A 20,461-nucleotide genomic window follows, 5' to 3' on the forward strand; every position below is an offset into this window, starting at 1 on the left:
AGGTAGCTAATCTATAAAGCAGTAACCATTTGCTTTTTGTAGCATGTGAAATTGGTGGGTTGTGTTGTGGGTGTGGTTTTTTGGGGTTTCTTTTGTTTGTTTTTGGGGGGGCATACTATTCATCAGTGCATTTCTTTTTTACACTATTTGCACATTTGTCTAGGCAAATATAAGCCCTGCCTACACTGCAGAGGCAATTGTGCAGTGATGTTTGCGTATGTAAAATAGATCGTGCTGAACTATATTGCGTAAAGCCTGTGTGGTGTAGAACTACACAGCTGTACCATAGTTTTATATCAGGCATGTAAATGAGAGGGATAAATACCTTCTTATGATGCTGTCTGTATTGGCCTTCAGCTTTAGTCTTGCAGCAAAGAAACTGTTTTTAAAAAAGAAACTGTTACAGAAGTTCCTTGAGTCTAAGGGTTTCTGCTGTGCAACGTTAATGTAGAGGGGGCATTGATTTCATGTATACTTAAAATATTTGAAATTTTGTTTCATAATTTTTGTGCCGGTAGCTAGAGCTGTGCAGTTTAGAATGTAAATTATTGGGAATTGAAGCTAATAACTTTTAATTTTTTTTCCTACCCTTAAAAAAGAAAAGGTGTATTAGAGCTAAGTCCACTTCATCTTGGATGGACTTGGGTGGGAAAGGGGCAATAACTTTACATTTTAAATTGGAAAATTCTTCACATTCAGAAAATATTAAACCAAGCCTGTGGAATAATACCTGTTTCCCAAACTTCTGGTTTTGGGCTTGACACCTGGACTTATCCTTATTTCCCCGAGATTTTTATTTTTTATTTATATATTTATTTTTTTAAAATCTTCAAATGTATGAGTTGGGAATTTGGGACTGGTGCTGCCAGTTGAAAAATAGTTTTCTTACTCCCATGTTATAGTTAATTAAATGTTCAGGTCTTAGGCAAATGTTAACAGTTACTTTTAAGTAGCTGATTTTCTGGCATGTTTGCAAATGATTTTTAACTAATAGTGCATGTGGCTGAAATCTAAAATAGTGTCTTTGCATTTCTTTTGTGTGACTTTCATACTAACCTGAATGATGAACGAACATACACTGAAGGAATTGGTAAATTGTCCACTGCCGATGGTAAAGCCTTCGCAGATCCTGAGGTTCTCCGAAGACTGACGTCCTCTGTCAGCTGTGCACTGGATGAAGCTGCTGCTGCATTGACACGGATGAGAGCAGAGAACAATCACAATGCAGGACAAGTGGACAAGTATGTATTGATTGCTCCCCACCTCCAGTTTCCCAACTATAGAATGTAAATTTGTATTTTTAATTTCAAAATCAGTTAATTTTATAGTTAGTACTTGGTAATGTATCTGCTCTACTACTAGCAGAAGCAAAGTTATTGAATCTGAAGGTGTAACTACTATCCCATCAGGTTATTGGCTTCAAAGTATAAGAGAAAAGTACAAAAAAAAGTTACTTTCTAACCTGCTGCTCTTCCTGTGTACTAGACAGTTAATATCTTTTTCAAAAATGGGTTAAATTCTTAGCTGTGGTGATAGTTCTCTAAATTCTTAGGTTGGTGATAGTTCTCTACATACTACCTCAGTATACTTTGTTGGAAGCTAATGAATTTAGTTCATTGTATTAAAAGTTGGAAGAGAATAAGAATACTTGCAGGGCAGAGATTTGCCCTGGGATCTTGCTCAGAAACTTGGGGAAAATGAAACTATATTATCTGATAAGTTTTTGTAACTGATAATTAACGAGGATGGCATTTAACTCCCATGATGACAGAACTGAGAATTTGTCCTACGTTGTCAAAAGTGTTCTTCTACATTGATAATTTTAAAGCATCTTTAGGGGTCCTGAAAGATTTTGTACTCTCAAAGTGAAGCAAATAGTTCCTAAACTGTTGGGACAGTGTGACTGCATATACTGTTGAACTTCAGATCTACAGTCAAAAATTGAAAGTCTTAAGTTTCCTTGCATATGGATGTCCTTTTGAAATTCAGAATTGGGATTTGCAAAACAAAGTGTTTCCAGTAAGGACAGTAGTCTTGAGTTGTTGCTCAAAATGTAAATTCAAATATAGAACAAATATAGTTTCATTTCCTAACTGAAGCTAGAAGAATTACTTGTGGATCAAAAGATGGGGAGATGAAAATATGCTGGGGAAGTATGCCTGAATGTAAAAAGAGGTGGAAGCAGGCCAGGTGGCCGATGGGGACTATAGAGGCAATGTCCAAGCATATGGGGTTGTGATTAGGAAAGTCAAAGCCTCCCTGGAGTTGAATCTGGCAAAGGGCATGAAAGGCAACAAGATATAACAGTGCGAGCAGATCAGTTGCAAAAGGAAGATGAGAGAAGATGTGGGCCAGCTTCAGAATATGGCAGGGGACCTAGTGACGGGGACACAGAAGAAGAAGAGGTAGTGAATGCTGCCTTTGCCTTGGACTTCACTGGTGAGATTTGCTTTCAGGAATCCCAAGCCCCTGAGATGAGCCGGAAGGTCTGGACCAAGGAGGGATTGCCCTTGGTTGGTATCAGGTCAGGAACCATTTAAGCAGGTTGCACATAGCCCAGCAAACAAGTTCATGGGACCTGATAGGATGGACCCATGAATACTGAAGGAGCTGGCTGATGTCACTGTGAGGCCAGTCTCAATTTATTTGAAAGGTCATGGGGAATGAGGGAGGTTCCTGAGGACTGGAAGAGAGCAAATGTCACCCCTGTCCTCAAGAAAGGCAAGAAAGAGGATCATGTGCAGACCACTACTGTTTATAACAGAAGGCTCTTCCTCCCTTCCCCCTCCCACCAGGGTGTTAACTGTGGTTTGGTTCCCAGTGGCTGAGGCACTGTGATTCCTTGCATATATTTTTATAAATAAAATTATATAATCAGTTGGAGAAGTGTAACTCCGTACTGGGCATGACTTGCTCCTGTTTAAGCTTGCATTTAGCAGTGCTTTAACGGTGGTCTTTGCTGTTACGCTTTTTTTTTTGTACAGAAAAAGATTTAAAGGACAGGTGACTTGGTTTGAAATAAATAGAAGGTCAGCTTACCTTTTTCAAGATTTGTTTTGTGTACTTTCCTATGTCTTGGGGGAAATAGCTATTCTCTCTACTTCAGAGGTTAATGATAGTTAAAGTAGTGATTATAGACTTCTGAGCTTTTAGATGCTAAGAACTCAGGGTTTGTCTTGTCTTTTCCTTCTAACTCTTAGCTTGTAATTACCTCTTACGGCTTTTTTTAAGGATGAGTTAGTGGTGTTCCATGTAGAATTTGTGTTGTTACTGCTGTTTAAAATATGTGCAGTTCAATTGGCTTATTTCATCCATCTGAAAACTTCTGTAATATGTTTTTAACAGTGCATGAAAGGAAACAGTAAATTTCTGCAAGGCTCCTCTCCTTTCTTCCTTTAAGATGTCCTTAGGTAAAGTGAGGATTTTTCTTTGAAATGGCTACTTAAATTAAGAAACTGATGTTTTCAATTAAAAGAAAAAATAACCACTTTGTGCTAGTGCTAAGGAAGAAATAGTCCCACTACAGGAGAGACAATGGTCAGAAGCTAATGTTGCAGTATTCAGTATTAGTGGTCTCTGTGATACCAGGCTGATCGCTTTTTGGCTTTATCTCTACGAGAAATTTGCTTTGGTACCTATAGTTAGTAGTTTGTTGTGGTCATAGCCTCTGTGCATCTGGCATTCCACTGAAGTGTGAATAGCATCAGTATTTACTTCTGTATCTTGAAAACACCACAAATTACCTAGTGTTGAGCATTCTTCTCTGCATCTAGTCTATATAAAAGCTATTGTGAGTTAGCAACTGATGAAGACGAGCTAATTTAGATATAAGCAAGGTCTTTATCTCCATTTCACCCATGGAAATAATGTGTGTGTGTGTATATATATATATACACACACTTAAAAAAACCCTGTAAGGTATATTTTCTAGTAAGGCTTAGTACTAATGTCATGAGTCTTGAAGTAAACAGTTCTTCCTTGTGTAGGAAAGCTACCCATCTATTGCAGAGTTACTTTGAACTTATTCTTTGGTAACTGATTTTTCCAGTCGCAGTTTGGCAGAAGCATGCTCAGATGGGGATGTAAATGCTGTCCGGAAGCTGCTGGATGAAGGAAGAAGCGTAAATGAACATACCGAAGAAGGAGAAAGTCTCCTTTGCTTAGCTTGTTCAGCAGGATATTATGAATTGGCACAAGTGAGTAACAAATATAATCACAACTAAACCTTTGTGAAGTGTTGTCTTTGCGTTTCTTTGATAAGTAAACATTTTAGCTATTCTGATTGTAATATTTTTTTATAATCTGAACAGAATATCAGTTAATACAGCTTATTGTGGGCTTCCAGTTATCATTTGTCTCTTTAACGGAAAATGCCGTCATATATGCCTTTAGGTTTAAGGGACTTGTGTGAGGAATGTATCTTGTGTTTTATGATGTATCTACTTTTCTGGCATTGTTCTAGATGCAGTCAAGCTATTCTGTCAAGCAGATACTGCAAGAGCATCTAAAATAGAAGTAAAATCAAATACTAAAGTGGTTACCTTCTGAAAACTCATGTCTCAGTCACTCAATCCTTTTTTTTATCACATCTGTATCAACAGTGTATTAATTTGTGTTAATTTTTGGCTTTTATACTTGTGTATCTAAGGGCAGAATTTATGCTTCTTTGAAGATGTATAGATGATAGTTCTCAAAGTGGCCAGCTTCATATTTTGGTACAGGGAGAAAACTGTTTACCTGTAAGCTTGACCCGATGTGTGCTGTGGTCATTAATGCAAGTTTAGTTTCTCTGCCCTTGTTCTGGCTAGTGAATTGCCTCTGTGACTTTTGAAAATGTCAATATTGCACTGTAACTTCATGTTGATTTTAGCAGATATGAACAAATGTAGAAAAACAGCATTTCCTGAAGCAGAGTACAGTGCAGGTAGTAATTATAAATGGTCCTGGGGAGTGCCATTGTGCTTCACTATTGGGGTGTTACTACCAGGGGATGTCACGGCTGATTGCGGAATCATTCTCACAGGCCCCACTGAACTAAAAGCAAAATGTTGGTGTTGCAATTTATTCATTAAAGTGAACTTTTTTCTCTAGGTGCTACTAGCAATGCATGCAAATGTTGAAGATCGAGGGAATAAAGGAGACATAACTCCCTTAATGGCAGCTGCCAGCGGAGGCTATGTAGATATTGTTAAACTTCTCCTTGTGCATTGTGCAGATGTCAACGCACAGTCTTCAACAGGTAAGTGGGAAGCAGGAACACAAAGAATTAATAAGACCGGCACATAAGCTGTTTTGAACATCTGTGCTTTTGTCTGATAGTTCCTGTAATGTTTTCTTGTGAATGAAACTATGAACAATAGGCCAGATAAATAGTGGATGTGTTTAGTCTTACCTGGCCATTATAAAAGATTGTTTTTAGTATAAACCGTAGTGGAAAGCACTGTTCCTGTGAAAACCACTGTGATGTTAGATGACCAGAAAAATACATGAAGTTTAGTTTTTCTCATTTGTATAATCCAAAATTACCCAGTAGGAAGACCATGGAACACATCTGGTCAAGACCAGTTGTTTTGGTCTATCGCTTTTTACCAAAGAGGAGGTACATTCTTTAAGCTTTGAATGTTGTCTACATTGCTGATGCTTGACCACAGCTTAACTAACCTTGCTGAGAGTATTAACCTGCAGTTGGATTCTGCTAATATTAAGATAGAATTAAATTTTGTTCAAATTTTAAAGTCAAGTGTGTGACCTATGAAATGTTCTTTTTAGGTTGATGTTTAACCATATTAAGCAGAACTTACGTTAAAAGTGACTGTAGCATTTAAAACATGAGCCGTACGTGATTGTCTGTCACTTACAGTACCAGAGTTTTAAATTATAAATTTATTGTCATCCAGCAAGTAAAAGTTTTTCAAGGGATAACAGGATACAGTCTTAGGAAAAAAAAAAAAAAATCAAACACCCCCCCCCACCCTCTTCCTGCCCAGACTCTACGGTGAGCATGAAAATTAGTCATTGATCTTTGTGTGTGTATTTGATCCTCTTTGCGTGTTGATGTAGGAAATATAAGAAGCAAAGGGGAAAAAAAAGCCTGATTTGTAATATTGGCTTAGCATTAAAACTCTTTCACATTGTATCAGGATTTTCTACCCAGCCTGAAATTATTTGCTGGAGTAACAATGCTATGAGGTAAAAGGCTGCTGCTAGTGATATACTTGGTTCTGTTCAGAGCTGTTAAAACTAATTTCCTTCCTGTATTAGGAATGGGTGATGGAAGGGGCTTTCATGTAAACTACTTCTTCTCTGCAGGGAACACAGCTCTCACTTACGCTTGTGCTGGGGGCTTTGTTGACATAGTGAAGGTGCTATTGAAAGCCGGTGCTAATATAGAAGACCACAATGAGAACGGGCATACCCCTTTAATGGAAGCAGCCAGTGCAGGTCATGTTGAGGTTGCAAGAGTATTGCTGGAATACGGTGCAGGAATCAACACTCACTCCAACGAGTTCAAAGAAAGTGCACTTACGCTCGCATGCTATAAAGGTATTGTCTTTTGCCTTGTTTTGTACTTTTGTTTAAATTTATTTGCTAGGATTTATCTAACTAAAGCTTCCAGCCATACTTTAAATATTTTCTTAAGAGTTTTGGAATACTGGATTTTGGTTTTAAACTCAGTGTCAGGAAATGCTCATCCATGGCGTAGAGGTATTAAGCTTGTCTACTTGTGTCCAGATGTGTGGACATGTATTTGACATGCTGCACATGAAAACTTGTGACTGGCTGCATCCAAACTTGTGCTTTGACACACCACCACTCTCCTCTTCGCCCACTACCGCATTCCCTATTTTGTTCAGATTCCTCTCACCAACTATCTGCAAGTTCTGAAAACATCTCTATTAGTTGTTAGGAAAATGTGAAGTTAGAACAAATGTTTCTGAAATACAGGACGGGGTGAAAATGCTAGTATTATTACTAGATACTTTTCTTTAAGTGTAATTTTGGAGGATGTCTGTGAATTGTTATGTATTATGAACTTTTATGGACTTACGACTTCTTTTGCTGTCTAAAGTTCCTATAGAAAGTAACTTTGTGCAATGGTAATCCAATGTGCTTCCATGTTTGGGTTTTTTTTCCTTCCAAAAACCTCTATAAAGTGTCCAGCAATTGTTTTTCTCTGAATAGAAGCTTTAAGGATGCAGATTTTCATAGTAACTTCAGGTTTTGTGCCTGTGGTTAGAATTGGAGGATATATACTATGTATAACCTATCTGAAAACTTGTTTCTGGATTTGTCATGGATTTCCTGCAGCATATAGTAATTCCTTACAGAGAAATTTCAGTAATAGTACTCCTGGATATGTTGGAGGGGCATTCTTGTTTCTTGTGACCTAAAACTTAGAATGATTTAATCCAAGATCTTCATTGACTACAGATTTCCTTTATTATATTTGGTTGAGCTACCTTGTTTTCCTATCAGTTTATCTAAGTCTTGTCTTGGAGGAGCATAAAATGTATAATATGTAAGGGACAAAGCAAGTATTGGTAAAGCTCAGTAGAAGTCTTTAAAAATAGTGTCAAATAACATATGACGTAATGTGTGTATCTTAGTTCTCAGAAATATGTCTATGAACGCTATGATTAAATAGCTTAAAGTTAAGTTCAGATCTACATGGACTTATCCCTAAAAGGTAATCCCCCCAATTGTATACTGCCTTGGAACACTTTAACGGTATGTCACTATACAGTTGAATAAGGAATAAGCACAGTCTTTTATAGCCTGAAGTCACAAGGAAAGGTTCCTGTTGTGTAAACTAGAATTAAGAGACGTGTGTCTTCATCTCACAGTTGGGCAGTATCTTTTGGAAAGACTGTCTAAAGTCTGGCTGTCCATTTGGCATTGATATTTTTTTAGATTACTTTAAAAAGAGCTGATTTGTGAATTATATATTGTAAAAATTGTAATAAACGATGAAAATCTAAATTTATTTCACTAAGTGTATTGTCTGTACTACTAGAACTTTACAATATTAAATGCTTATTTATTTTGATCTGTTTCATTTGAAGGCCATTTAGATATGGTTCGTTTTTTGCTTGAAGCTGGAGCTGATCAAGAACATAAAACAGATGAGATGCACACGGCGCTAATGGAGGCCTGCATGGTAAATAGCCTTTATTTGCCCTGCTCCCTTTTCAATGAGAGTGGAATGAAAAAGATGATAAAGTGAGCCTTTGTTAACAAGCTCTTTTGGCTCTTCAATTGAGTGTGTGTTAGTTTTTATAAGAAAGCCTTTACTATAGTTACCACAGGTGGCCAGCTTCCAAGTCTAATTGGGAAAAGGTATTCTAAATTTTTTGGGGGCGATGTGTTTTAAATACGCTCTATGTGAAGGGGTAACTAGTCTGCAGTGCAGTAAAGTAGTAGGTTGAGCCCAAGTCACTGTTTCTTCTGCAGTCTTAAGAGTTAGTTTTCCGTGTTTGTCTTCATAAATAAGGTCTCTCAGATCATTATGGTATGAGTCTTCCAGAAGTGCATTGAGCTGGATGACTAATGCATTACACTTGTCCTTTTCACCACTATAGGAAGTGTTTTGCATGTGGACATGGTTTGCTCTCTTCTAGGTTTCTGTAAATGCTGCTGTGAAGTTTTTATTTTGAAAATAAAATGGTCAGAAGTAAGTTTATTTCCTAGTTCTTGTGCAACTCATATAATTTCAAAGCAGCCATTGAGGAAAAACTTCCTTTTCCCAGAGCTTCATCTTCCTAAAGAGTGTGCTATTGTGTCAAAGCATATATGCAACCATTTTTGTCCAGGCCTTAGGTGACCTTTTATCTATTCTTCAAGCTGGGGAACTTCTTTGAAGAAAGAACAGGGACCTTGTTTTCATAGGAAGCATAAAGGAAAACTTAATTTGCTCCCAGTAGCCTATAGTCCTTAGAAGATAGGCTGCAATGTTCCTCCAGTCTTCTGAGAGCTGGAGGATCAGGTGTTCTTTTAGTGCAGTTGTGAGGTGATGGTGCAGTGACCAAGGTCAGATTATGATGCCTCAAGATGTGTTGAAGTCTTCTGATAGTGAGATGGTAATAGTATCCTTGAATAGTCCTCCTTGTATGAAAGCCTAGTGTCAAAAAGGAATTCAGAAGGACACAGTTGCAGTGGGTGCATGCTGTCACCTAAAGGAGATTGCAGCATGACTGTAAATTGAATGTTTTCATCAGCCCACTGTTCTGTTTAGGTTTAGTATTTTTCTTTTTTTTCTTCTTCTTTCATGGTGATACGCTCTGAGCACTGGGTTGACTTGGAGGCTATGAAGTGTCTTACTTGGGAAAGATAAAGTTGTGTTGGTTGCTTGCGTGTTTTTTAGCTCTTGGATGTTTCAGACTAGTTTGCATTACAGAGTATGTATTGACCTTTAAAAGCAACAGAGAGGAAATTATCCTTTGAAGTCCCAACTCCAAATCAAATGATGGAGTTTGTTCCTTGTTATCCTTTGGCTGCACCCTTGCAGAAGGGAACCATTCCACCAAGTTATTGTGAATTTTCCCCGTCTTCACTGTTTTCCAACTAATGAATGCTGCAGATACTGGAAGCTGGGATGTTGGGTCTCTGATCACCAATTATATTGTAAGTGCCTCTGAGTTTTAGTATGTTTTGGTCAAGACAAAGTGCTATACCTAGGATAATACCTTTAGTTGTGGTGGTTGTTGGCTTTTAGCCAGATTCTCTGAGAACAACAGCCTGTCTTTAATTTACAGACTTGATTGCTGTCAATCCCAGGTTACTTACTACCTGCTTCATAGTCAAGTGTTGAGAGGATACCCCTCTTGTCCCCTTTTCTATCGCTCTGTGTTAGCTGTTTGAGTTATTGGCTGACATTTCGGGTGAGATCAGGATGGGGAACTGGTAGTTCGCTTGAGGTTGCTGTTCTTAATACATATGAAATTATCAAATTTAGGGAATTAGTGGAATTCTTAGCTTTATAACTTTATAAATCACCCTTAGGTGTCAGTGCTCTAGCCTGGACAGCTCTGTTTGAACCTTGGGCAGAGAGTTCTTCTAACATCCTTTTTGCTCTTTAGTATTTCCCAAATTTATTTAGATTTTCTTCCAAGGACATAAAAAAACATGTGCTATTTGCTACTGAAATTGGTGCTTTTTATGTCCTCAGGAAGAAGTATTATTTAGTTCTCTAGCAAAATCTGTCAGCATGCATTGGGGCTAGTTTAAAGAATTAATTGAACTGAACTGTCAAATCCCAGGAGAACCACTGTGTCAGGATACAGGGCTCTAAATCATCAAAACCGGCTGATAGTTTACTCCTGGAAGAACCCCATATTTCTTTGGATGGCAAAGGGAGTGACCGAGGTGATGCACCTAATACATATGCAACCACAGTATGCAAGGTAGCAAGTGGTTTTCTCTCTGCTGAGGCACAATGAGCATGCTTTGATTCAAGTCTTCTACTTGGAGCTCCCTTTCCATCCTTAAGTTATCCTATTAATTGTGTATGCTGAAGAAAGGTCTGCTATGAAATGTCCTCTGATTAGATCTTCAGACTGTCTGTATCTCGCTGAGCACTCTTTGCATGACTTGAACCTTCCTCCTTCATTAAGTGTAGTTTGTAATCTGTTTCAGTTTTCCAAGATTCTTCTCAAAATTGTTCCACATGTTTATGCCCCAGTTTCTTAACTTATGTGGGAGGGAGAAACCATGCGAGTGTTTCTTCTTTCCTAACGCCAAAACTTCTTTAAGTTTTCCCCTTTTCAGAGGTATTGTGGCTCACTACAAACTACACCTTTAGATAAAACGTGGATTTTTGGGACTTAGTCTATTTCAAGTAAGTTTGAGGAGTTTAGTAATAATTTCTGCAGCTGACAGCTGCATTTATATGCTTTGATTGGTAAGGGCTCAGACAGACTGTTCTGCTGTTCTGGCAATCCTAATTCTCTTCCCTCTACGGCAAAGACTGCTTCACCCCAAGGCACTTTTCAGTCTCCTTTTAAGATTTGAGTATTCCCTCCTCCTGTTACCTACCTCGTTGTAACCCACTTCAGTTTTTCTGCAGGTAGATTTCCAAGGATCTAGAAACTGCCAGTTGGAGCTTTTTTTTTCTGTAGAAGCCATAAATCAACTACAAAGAAAAAAAGAAAACCTTTTTTCCAATGCTTGTTTTGGGGTTTAGTCATGGAGTGGGTTTATTACTTAGAGTACTTGTTTGCTATCTCTACTATTTTTGTGTGCCAGGTATTTTGCTGGATATTTAAGAAAGTCTTATCCCATAACTCTTTCCCTACTCCCTCCTGCAAGAAAGAAAGAAAGAAAAAAAAAACAACAAACAAACACGACATATGTAGCTCTCTTTTCCTTGTGCATTTAAACCTAACTTAGATGTAGGTAGAAACCTAAATGTCACTTGAATTCAAGTATTACAGTAACTATATCGTAAATTGAGCCTGTCTTTTTAGGATCATTTTCAGACCTAGTATAATAGCGGTTGCGACTACAGCATCAGGTGACTTCAGCTGTTTCTGATTTTGTGTTCACCTTTGTTTTGTAGGATGGACATGTGGAAGTGGCACGCTTGCTTTTAGACAGTGGCGCTCAAGTGAATATGCCTGCAGATTCATTTGAATCTCCGCTCACTCTGGCTGCTTGTGGTGGACATGTGGAGTTAGCAGCTCTTCTGATTGAAAGGGGAGCTAACCTGGAGGAAGTTAATGATGAAGGTTATACTCCTCTCATGGAAGCTGCCCGGGAAGGCCATGAAGAGATGGTAGCCTTGCTACTGGCACAAGGTGAGATCACTGTCGTTTCTTGAGCATTATGAAGAATACAGTGAACATTTGCCATTAGGTATTCTGTGCAAATTCCTCTGATGTAGTGTGTGGCTGTCACTGCTCATTGCTGTAACTAGAGAGCAAAGCTAAAACACCCAAACTGTGGAGGCGATGAGCATTCACCTTTCTACCCTGTGTCTGGTCAGTTAAGACAACTGCTATTTTGTTTCCTAGGGGCGAATATAAATGCACAGACAGAAGAAACGCAGGAAACAGCTCTTACTCTGGCATGTTGTGGAGGGTTTTCTGAAGTAGCTGACTTCCTTATTAAGGCAGGAGCTGATATAGAACTTGGTTGCTCAACACCTTTGATGGAAGCTGCTCAAGAGGGTCATCTTGAATTGGTGAAATACTTGCTGGCAGCAGGTATGTGTACAGTGCAAATGATCTAGCCCACAGGTGATATAAACTCTGTGTTCGTCATAGTTCATACCCGGGCTTGACAGTGGCAGTGTTGTAACAAGAAACTGTATTCTCAGATACTTTAATGAGAAGAAAAAAGCACGTTACACCTTAATGTTGTTGATACTGTTAACAGAGGAAAGTGCCTCATGGAGCACTGGATTCTGTGGCGTATGTAAAAAACATCAATGTGCACGAGGAATGTTGTTCCCAGCTAACTGCGTTTAGGACAAAAATGTTAATACAGATAATGCTTGGGTTTATGTGCTACTCCTGCTTTGACTGAGCCTGATTATCTACAGTCAGTCTCCCTGAATAACAAGTACTTTGGGAATTGTGCCCTGGGAAATAGTATGCAGGACAGATTCTGGAATGTGATGAATTTCTGTGATGAATGAGTTTTACTACTACCTTACACAGTAATAAAAATTAAATCTTGCTGGAGTTGGGGGGAAATGACACTTGTATGTTCATCTGTCAGTTTAAAGTTGGTAGGAACTAGAGTGTAGTAATACTGCTTAAATTAAGAAATAAATAAAAAGGAGCTACATTTTGGAAATCTTCCTTGTTATGGGAGATGATTTATTTGTTTGCTCTTTTCTAAGAATAAGCATAAAATGGTCTGGATTTGTAATTCTAGAAAGTAATGCTCCCTGCTCATCGAGGGACAGTAACAACTGTGTCTCTTTGTGCAGTGATACCAGCATGTGACACCTATCACCAGCTCACTTGGAATGCTGCTTGCACTTCACTTCTGATAATGTAGGAAGTTAATTGAGGAGCCTTGTTTTGGCATCAGGGAGTGTCTAAATATATCTCACACCTTGAAAATAAAAAAATGGTTAATCACATTGGCCTTTTTTTGAAGAATAATGCATTACAGAGCAAGAATTGTGTATATTTTCATGTAGCTGGCATATATGAAACTAGTCAAATTATTTCGACAAAATAGTTTTAAAGCAAATGATTTTTAAAGAGCAGGAAAGAAAAGAAACTTGTAGAAGTGTGTGGTCTCATAGTATTAATACAAATTCAATAACAAGCATTTTGTCTGATTTTCCTTGGCGTGCAGCTCCCTGTCAAATGGATGGTCTAGACAACTGTCTGGATTCACTTTTATTTGTTGTAACAACTGAAATCTTCACTGCTGTAGAGGGAGCGTAGGAATAAGTGAGCATATATGTTTAAGTGCTTAGATTGCTAGTCATGCTTTTTCTAAGCCTTGGCTTATCCCCTCTCCTCAGAGTATTTTTATGAAAACAATTTTTACTATGAGAGGAATGCCTTTGGGCTGTGGAAGCTGTTGGTCAGTAGGATATAGCTGTTGTCACAGAAGTGCCTTGGTTTTTGTGTTTATCTGATATGAAATACTTGATGAGATGTCCAATAAGAAAAAACTAATGTTGTGTTTCTAGGAGCTAATGTTCATGCCACCACAGCGACAGGAGATACAGCTTTAACCTATGCCTGTGAAAATGGACATACTGATGTTGCAGATGTGTTGCTTCAAGCTGGTGCTGATTTGGTAAGACTTCTTCTGCTGCATCTCCTGGGGAAAGTACTTTGGTTTCAAACTGTATGCCAAAGCTTCTATGCTTATAGAGCAGGAAGATGATTTCAGTAACTGAGATTCATATATTGGTGTGATATTAGTTTAATTGTTTAGCGGGATATATTTCAGTGTTGCCTTTATTCATTATGCTGCTTTATTATTCCCAAATGCTTGTGGATTAGTTTACCTGCTCCACTGCCCTGAATTTAAAATGTTTTAGTATTAGGAGCTACTACTTCTCTATTTTAGTGTTAGTTTCTGAATACTGCGTGTCTCTTAACTTTTAAAAACTACAACAAAAAAAACCCCAAACTAAGCAATGCCTTTTAAATAGCCAGCATAATATGATCTCTTTTTTCTTTTCTCCAGAACTCTTCTCTTTCTTGTAACTCTTGGTTTTAGCGTGTTGCTTTCACAGTGTTTATTTTCTATAATGCATTTAATCATAACTAAGTTGTTTAATTGTCTTGACTTTTTTCATATTACGTAGTGGGAGACCTAAAATTGCCTCTTCATCAGCTCCAGGGATGTAATGTTTGTTTGGCTTTGAAGCAGTAAAAAGCAATTGATATGTTAGTCTTTTAAAGGTGTTTAGAAGCCTTATGTCTAATAAGGCATAAGCAGGGAAGATGGTTCTTTTGGTTGCCTTTTTGATTTTTCTTCCACTATTCTTTTTTTCTCCACACTCTCTACTTGTGTGTGTGGGGGGGGGGGGTTGGTGTGGGTTTTTTTTTTCTTTTTGGTTTGGGGAGGGTGTTGGGGTTTTTGTTGGATATTTTAGGGGGTTTTGTTCCTTTTAAATAATAAGAATGATAGAAAAGTTTATCATTGAACCTGATATATCAACAACTTAATGAAGTACTTTATTAAGTCTATTTTTACAAATATAAATAAATTAATGTTATCATTCTGAATTAATAATACTTCCACTCTTCTTTGTGAATATACTTTTTTTAGGCCTTATGAATTCTTCTGCAGTAAAGTTCTGCTCCCTCCTACCAGGGAGGAAGGTCATGTTAATGGGGGGTGGGGGGGGTGTTTGTGGGGTTTTTGGCACACCTGCTGCACTTTGCTCAATTCAGTGTTGGGTACTGAGCATCAGCCACTTCAGTAGAGTCAGGATAGGGTTTTTTGGGTTTATCGGGTATTTTAAAAAGAATATTTAAGAACTTGGTTATAAAAAAGTATAATCCATGAAGTATCTCATAGTGAGGAGCAAAGCCTGAAACAAAAAATTATAAATTGCTATGTGTAAACTTTTAAAATCATGCAAAGGTTGCTGCTTAAATGTTGCTTCAAATTATTAGTTGTGTCATTTTAATTTTTTTCCTATCATCACTAAGGTGAGCAGTGCTTGTGGCCTTTAGCATCTAGTTCTGATCAGTATTGCTGAGAGAAACCTTGTGGCTTTCTAAAGTTAAGTTTTATTTTACTGCATTTTCTTCTACTGCCAATCAAAATGGGCAGCTGTCAAGAAAAAAATATGGTAAGGAAGCAAAGGAAAATTGCATGTGAAAGAGAGACCTGCCATAAATCTACCAGTTTAAAATTCTGATTGTAAGTGGGGAAATGCCTGCAAAACTGCAGCGCTGCTTATGGCAGGTGCCTTGGGTTTGGAGCAGTTTCCTTTCAAACCTCTGTGTTGCTTTGCTTTATTAGAAGTTGTAAGCTGTTTTGAATAAATTTATCTTTGTGATTGTTCTGAGGAGTGTTTCTGAAGTGTGTTGCCTTACTGCTGGAGTATGAAAAAGCTTCTTTGGTAGTACCGTTGGAGATTATTCTAGTTTTCAGTTTTCATTAGTAATTTAAATGAGGTTAGATGATGTCACCAAGTTGTCCCAGGAAGTCTGTGCTGGAGTAGGGAATTGAATGCAGATCTGGACTTAGACCTCTGGTCGGTTTGTCTTCATTTGTCTAGTTAGTTTTGTTCTCCTTCTGGTGTTCAGACACAGCAAATGAAAGTATATCGCCAATTGCTTCTTCAGTCTTTCCTGGGATTGATTTCACTGATGTTTCGTTGTTTTCCAGAAACCTTCCTTATATCTGAGGTTTATATCACAGTCACTGAGCAGCTGGACGTATATCATCTTACCCTGTTGTGGAGCAGTCCTTTTTGAGGAGAATAAAACAGGGCTGAGGGCCGTTACCTGATTGCAAGGACAAATGACAACCACTGATGCATCCACGCTGTGCAGCACAGAGCCTGGCAGGTCATTGGGCTTGGGGCTGTGCCCTTGCATCTGTGAGAATGTCAGTGGCTATGTTGCAGCCTGCCAGAGTGGTGTTTTCGTAACACAATAGTGGGAGCATACATTGGACATGCCTGGATCCCACAGGATGAGGTCTTGAAAGGGTTCTTGAGGTTGCAAGGCCTCCGAGACAAGTGGAGACCAACTCGATGTCAGATTTTCCATGCTGCCTGTTGGGATCAGTCCCTAGTGACCTCCTCCCCTGCGGTTCTTGACAGGGCCAGCGCTGTGCTAGGGAGGCTGCGAAGAAATAAGCAGTGTGAATGACCGGTCATCCTGTGCCTAAGCTTGTCCTCTGGCCCTGTTTTATTTTTCTGTAGAGATGTAGCCGCTGCAGGATTTTGCTGCTGTTTTCTGAGCCACCTGCATAGTCTGTTTTCTTCTAGACGAAGAAAGCAAGGCGCATAGTTTTTGAGGATTTTTTTCTTCTCCCTGATTCTAGATTGTGGAAAGAAAGTTACTCTTTCTTCCCCAAATGCCCTTGAGTTAAAGGAACAATAAACACTGGCTGTCAAGATTTGTTGTGATCAGTTCTCCCATTTCTTTCCAATTCAGAGCCTTTATTCCATGATATGGAAAGCATATAATCTACTTTAAGACCTCCAATTGTTCTTGGCTTCTCATGTCTCTCTTCACTTGCCGGGAGGTTAGGACTGAGTGGGATTTGAGGTGAAGACATTGAGACTGCAGGTGCGAAGAGGAGCCTCTTTCATGCTGGGTTAGCCAAATCAGCAGAGGGCAGGAGATGTTTTCAGGAGGTTTCCTGTATTGTGCTCATGAAAACTGAAGTCTTCCAACTTTGGCGAAGTTACCCAATTCACTCTACTGAACTGATTCCTGTGTGTTACTCATGTCCAGTTGAAGTTTTCTCAATCTCAGAATAGAACCTTGAGCTAAAGTTTGAGCATGTTTTGTGTTGAGGGTGGTGAGAAACTGCAACAGGTTGCCAGGAAAAGCTGTGGATGCCTCATCCTTGGAAAACTTCAAGGCTAGGTTGGATGGGGCTTTGAGCAACCTGGTCTGGTGGAGGGTGTCCTTGCCTATGGCAGGGGGGTGGACTAGATGGGTCTTTGAAGATCCTGTCCAACCCAAACTGTGTTATGATCATTATATAAGTGTTTCTAGTCCCTGGTAGAGTTTTGTCTGAACTGGGAGTGATTATTACCATCATGTCTCAACACAAAAAGGCTGTTGCTTTTGCAAGTAGAAAATGGGAACTCTTGCTTTTCAGGGACTGGTCCTCTGGCCTAGATATCAAATATATAATTCAGTTCAAGAATCAGTGAAGATCTCGAGAGCTCTGTTAGAGTCATTAAGGAATGTGGCTTTATAAGAACCGGGAGAACTAAAAGAAAACAATGGCTAAGATGAACTTTCTTTAGTTTGTGGTTAATTTTTCATTAAAACTCTGCAGTGGCAAGTTATACTAGAAATGAACAGTGTCAGAGTACCCACTCGTCTGTTTCTGTCTGCTGGAGAGCTGCTCAATTGTGTATGGTATCGATGAATTTGTATCTCCTTGTGACTAATTGTTTATGAAGTCTGGCTTGTTACCAATTCTTCTGATGCTTTTCTGATGCCTTTCTTTAAGGGATCTGTCTTTTCCATGTCCTTACAGGGACAAAGTTGGCCTGTCAAAATCTGTAGCAAAACTATCTTGGCAGGCCTTTCCTTTTTAATGTATGCATTTTGAAATCAGCTTGCTTTTGCCAAGTATATCACTTAATGAGGCACATCTGAAGACTTCAGCCTGTGATCCCATCTGTGCCTTAGTTGCATTCTGGTTCCTTTATTGCCTGCAAGAATAAAGACTTTCAGGGTCTTAGTGTGAGCTCCTGCCATTGGACCAAATGTAAATTTTACTTGTTTACAAATTTCTTTTTGGGGACAAAATAGCTACTTTAGATTTTGTTGTTAATAGCAGTAAAATTTTGGAGATTAGAACTCTGAAATACGATTTGATTAAAGCATTTTTTTTTAAGTGGTGGTATGGTTTAATAGCTTTAGGGAGAAATAACTAGCACTTCAGTAATACAGTTATTGACCTCTGTAGCAAGGATTTGTCTAATCTCAAAGGTGTGAGGAGACTTGTTTTTACTGTAAGAGTTCTCTTCTTTCTTTTTCTTCTTCTTGTGTCTTTACTAGCAGTTACCTCCATCTCAAAACTTGTATAAGGTAAGACATGCTGGTACCTCTGTGTTCCCACAGGATCTAGATTAAGGACTGTAAAGCTCACAAAGAGTATTGGTGATGTTTAATGAGAGGTAATATCCTACTTTTAAGCTGTATATCTTTCTATAAACTAAATGTGCCTCTTGGGATGCCTGTTCCCTTTTAATGTAGAATCAGACCTGGATGAAATGCTGCACACCGGAGATGTCAGTCTCCTTTTTGAAAGTGAGACTGCTCTTGACAAGGTTTGCATCTTTGCCTGTTTTAGTGTAGCTGAAAACAAAAGAGATTGTTGTTGTTTTGGACAGTGAGAAGATCCCAGCTTTTCTCAGCTGTGAAGCAAAGAGTTTTAAATTGGTGTTTTCTAATCTGGGCTGTCTTGCAGCTGTATGTGAAGCTCTGCTGCACAGGAGCGTTGATCTAGTGATGGAGTTTACCTTTCTACTACAAGATACATGGGTGCTTTTATGCTGAAATTGAGAGATGGAAGAGAACCCCTGAGGGCAGCTGCATCCTTGTAGTCTTCTCATTTTACACTGTCAAGCTCTTCCCCAAGCTCTTTATACTTGTTAAAATTCCACATGTGGCTTTCCTTAAAAGACTAAAACCGGCTACCTGGCATCCACATAACTCCAGTTGCAAAAAAACCCCACAAAAACCTAAAAAAAATCCCACCAACCCAAAAAACCCAACAAAACAAAAACCAAACAAAAAAAAAAGCCCCAGGCATGCCAAACTACCTCTTGATTCTTCCCCTATGACAAAATATTTTTACAGACAGATCTTTTTGTCATTGCAGGGATCATTGATTTACCTTCAGCTGATAACATCCCTCACACAAACATGGCTCCTTAATTAGAAACTCACTTTCCTTTATGTGTATGACACTGCATGTTTTATGCAGTGTGCATAAGGCAGCATTTAAACATATACAAAAATATCCAATACTTTATGGATTTGAATGAAACCATGCTATGTTGTCGTTACAGTGAGGGATCTGAGAATGTCATGTTTTTCTGTACTGTTTCTTGAACTGTCAGGGAAAGGTCAGGGATTTCAGGTCTTTTTAGACTTGGCCCTCAGTCTTTTACAAATACGGCAAAAGGTTGTAGGACATGTGAAGCTAATTTTTGTAGTTAACACCTTTTGGATGTTGTGTTGCAGTCTCTGGATGGTGCAAAGTATAATGAAATCCTCTCTTTTGCCAGTAGTGAACAAAAAGTCATCTAGTATTTAACAAGATGCTGTGTATGACCTTTGTGCTCTCTTCATGAATTTGAGTGGCTTGTGGTAGGAATCTTAACTGGTGAGAGCTGCATTGCTTGGTCTTACCTTTGTGCTTGCTTGCCTGATTCCAGCAAAACGGAGTTTTCAGCTGGTGGATCTGATCCACTTAAGTTTGCATTCCAGGTCTTCATGACCAAGAACAACATTTATTTGTAGAACAAGAGCCGTGAGTTCTTCTTTTTCCTTCCGCAGGACAAGCAGGAGGACTTAAAGAAGACTATTTTGGAGGGCATAGAGCCGAGCAAGCATCAGGTGAGGTTGGCCTTTGATGCTTGTAAGCTGCAGCCTCAGAATACATGCTAATGACAAGCATGGCTTTAAGGCATCTAAATTTCTTCAAAAGTACAAAGACTGACTGTGTAGACTAGGCATGTCATCTTTGTCCTGCATTTTCCCTTCTGTTGGGTTTTCTAAAACCCTGTTTTTAAAAAACAGTATCTCAACCTTCACAAATGCAGCATGTTATCTCATTGAGTCTATTAGCACAAGCAGGTATGTTAAACCTGTTAGTACATATCTAGCTTCCTGTAAGGTCTTCCCTTTTCAGATATTTACTTTAAACTAGAGGCCTAGCTGAGTTTTTAGGTGCCTCTGAAATACTGGTTTGCTACATATCTCAGGAAGGTTATCTGGGACAATTAGGTTGGTGACTGCTAGAATACTGTATCTCTTGATAGGAGTTCAATATTGAAAATTAGCAAAGTGGCATAGTGTTAAGAACTGTATTGTTTGGCTATTGCATTGCATCAAAAACTTTGTCTAAATCATTTTGCTTAAAATAACATTTAACATTCTGCTAAATATTCACTGTTGTCATAGATGAGAGAGGCTTGTTAAAGAATTGAAGAGAGCAGTTGGACTTTTGCTTTGAAAATGCAGGTTTTGTTCTAGAATTTTTAAATAACATATGACATTGGAAACAAACTCGAAAAAAATATCCTAGTGAATAATACTTGCCAACCATG

At 38.6% G+C, this 20,461-nt stretch overlaps 1 protein-coding gene across 17 annotated transcripts in view; it reads left to right on the plus strand.

The window, feature by feature from the left end:
• ANKHD1 (ankyrin repeat and KH domain containing 1) overlaps positions 1–20,461 on the plus strand; it is a 116,429-nt gene that overhangs the window by 43,020 nt on the left and 52,948 nt on the right. For 11 of the 17 annotated variants that reach the window (XM_054841289.1, XM_054841291.1, XM_054841290.1 and 8 more), the window contains exons 3-11: positions 1,085–1,241; positions 4,049–4,196; positions 5,092–5,239; positions 6,310–6,543; positions 8,064–8,158; positions 11,555–11,792; positions 12,009–12,200; positions 13,652–13,761; positions 19,689–19,748. In XM_054841289.1, coding sequence (XP_054697264.1) covers positions 1,085–1,241; positions 4,049–4,196; positions 5,092–5,239; positions 6,310–6,543; positions 8,064–8,158; positions 11,555–11,792; positions 12,009–12,200; positions 13,652–13,761; positions 19,689–19,748 — 1,382 coding nt within the window. Of the gene's footprint in view, positions 1–1,084; positions 1,242–4,048; positions 4,197–5,091; positions 5,240–6,309; positions 6,544–8,063; positions 8,159–9,436; positions 9,622–11,554; positions 11,793–12,008; positions 12,201–13,651; positions 13,762–19,688; positions 19,749–20,461 lie in introns of those variants that run through there. The other 6 variants (XM_054841296.1, XM_054841304.1, XM_054841300.1 and 3 more) reach the window with 2 other exon arrangements.

Source organism: Grus americana, chromosome 14 (genome assembly GCF_028858705.1).
Source record: "Grus americana isolate bGruAme1 chromosome 14, bGruAme1.mat, whole genome shotgun sequence".
Classification (NCBI taxonomy): Eukaryota; Metazoa; Chordata; class Aves; order Gruiformes; family Gruidae; genus Grus; species Grus americana.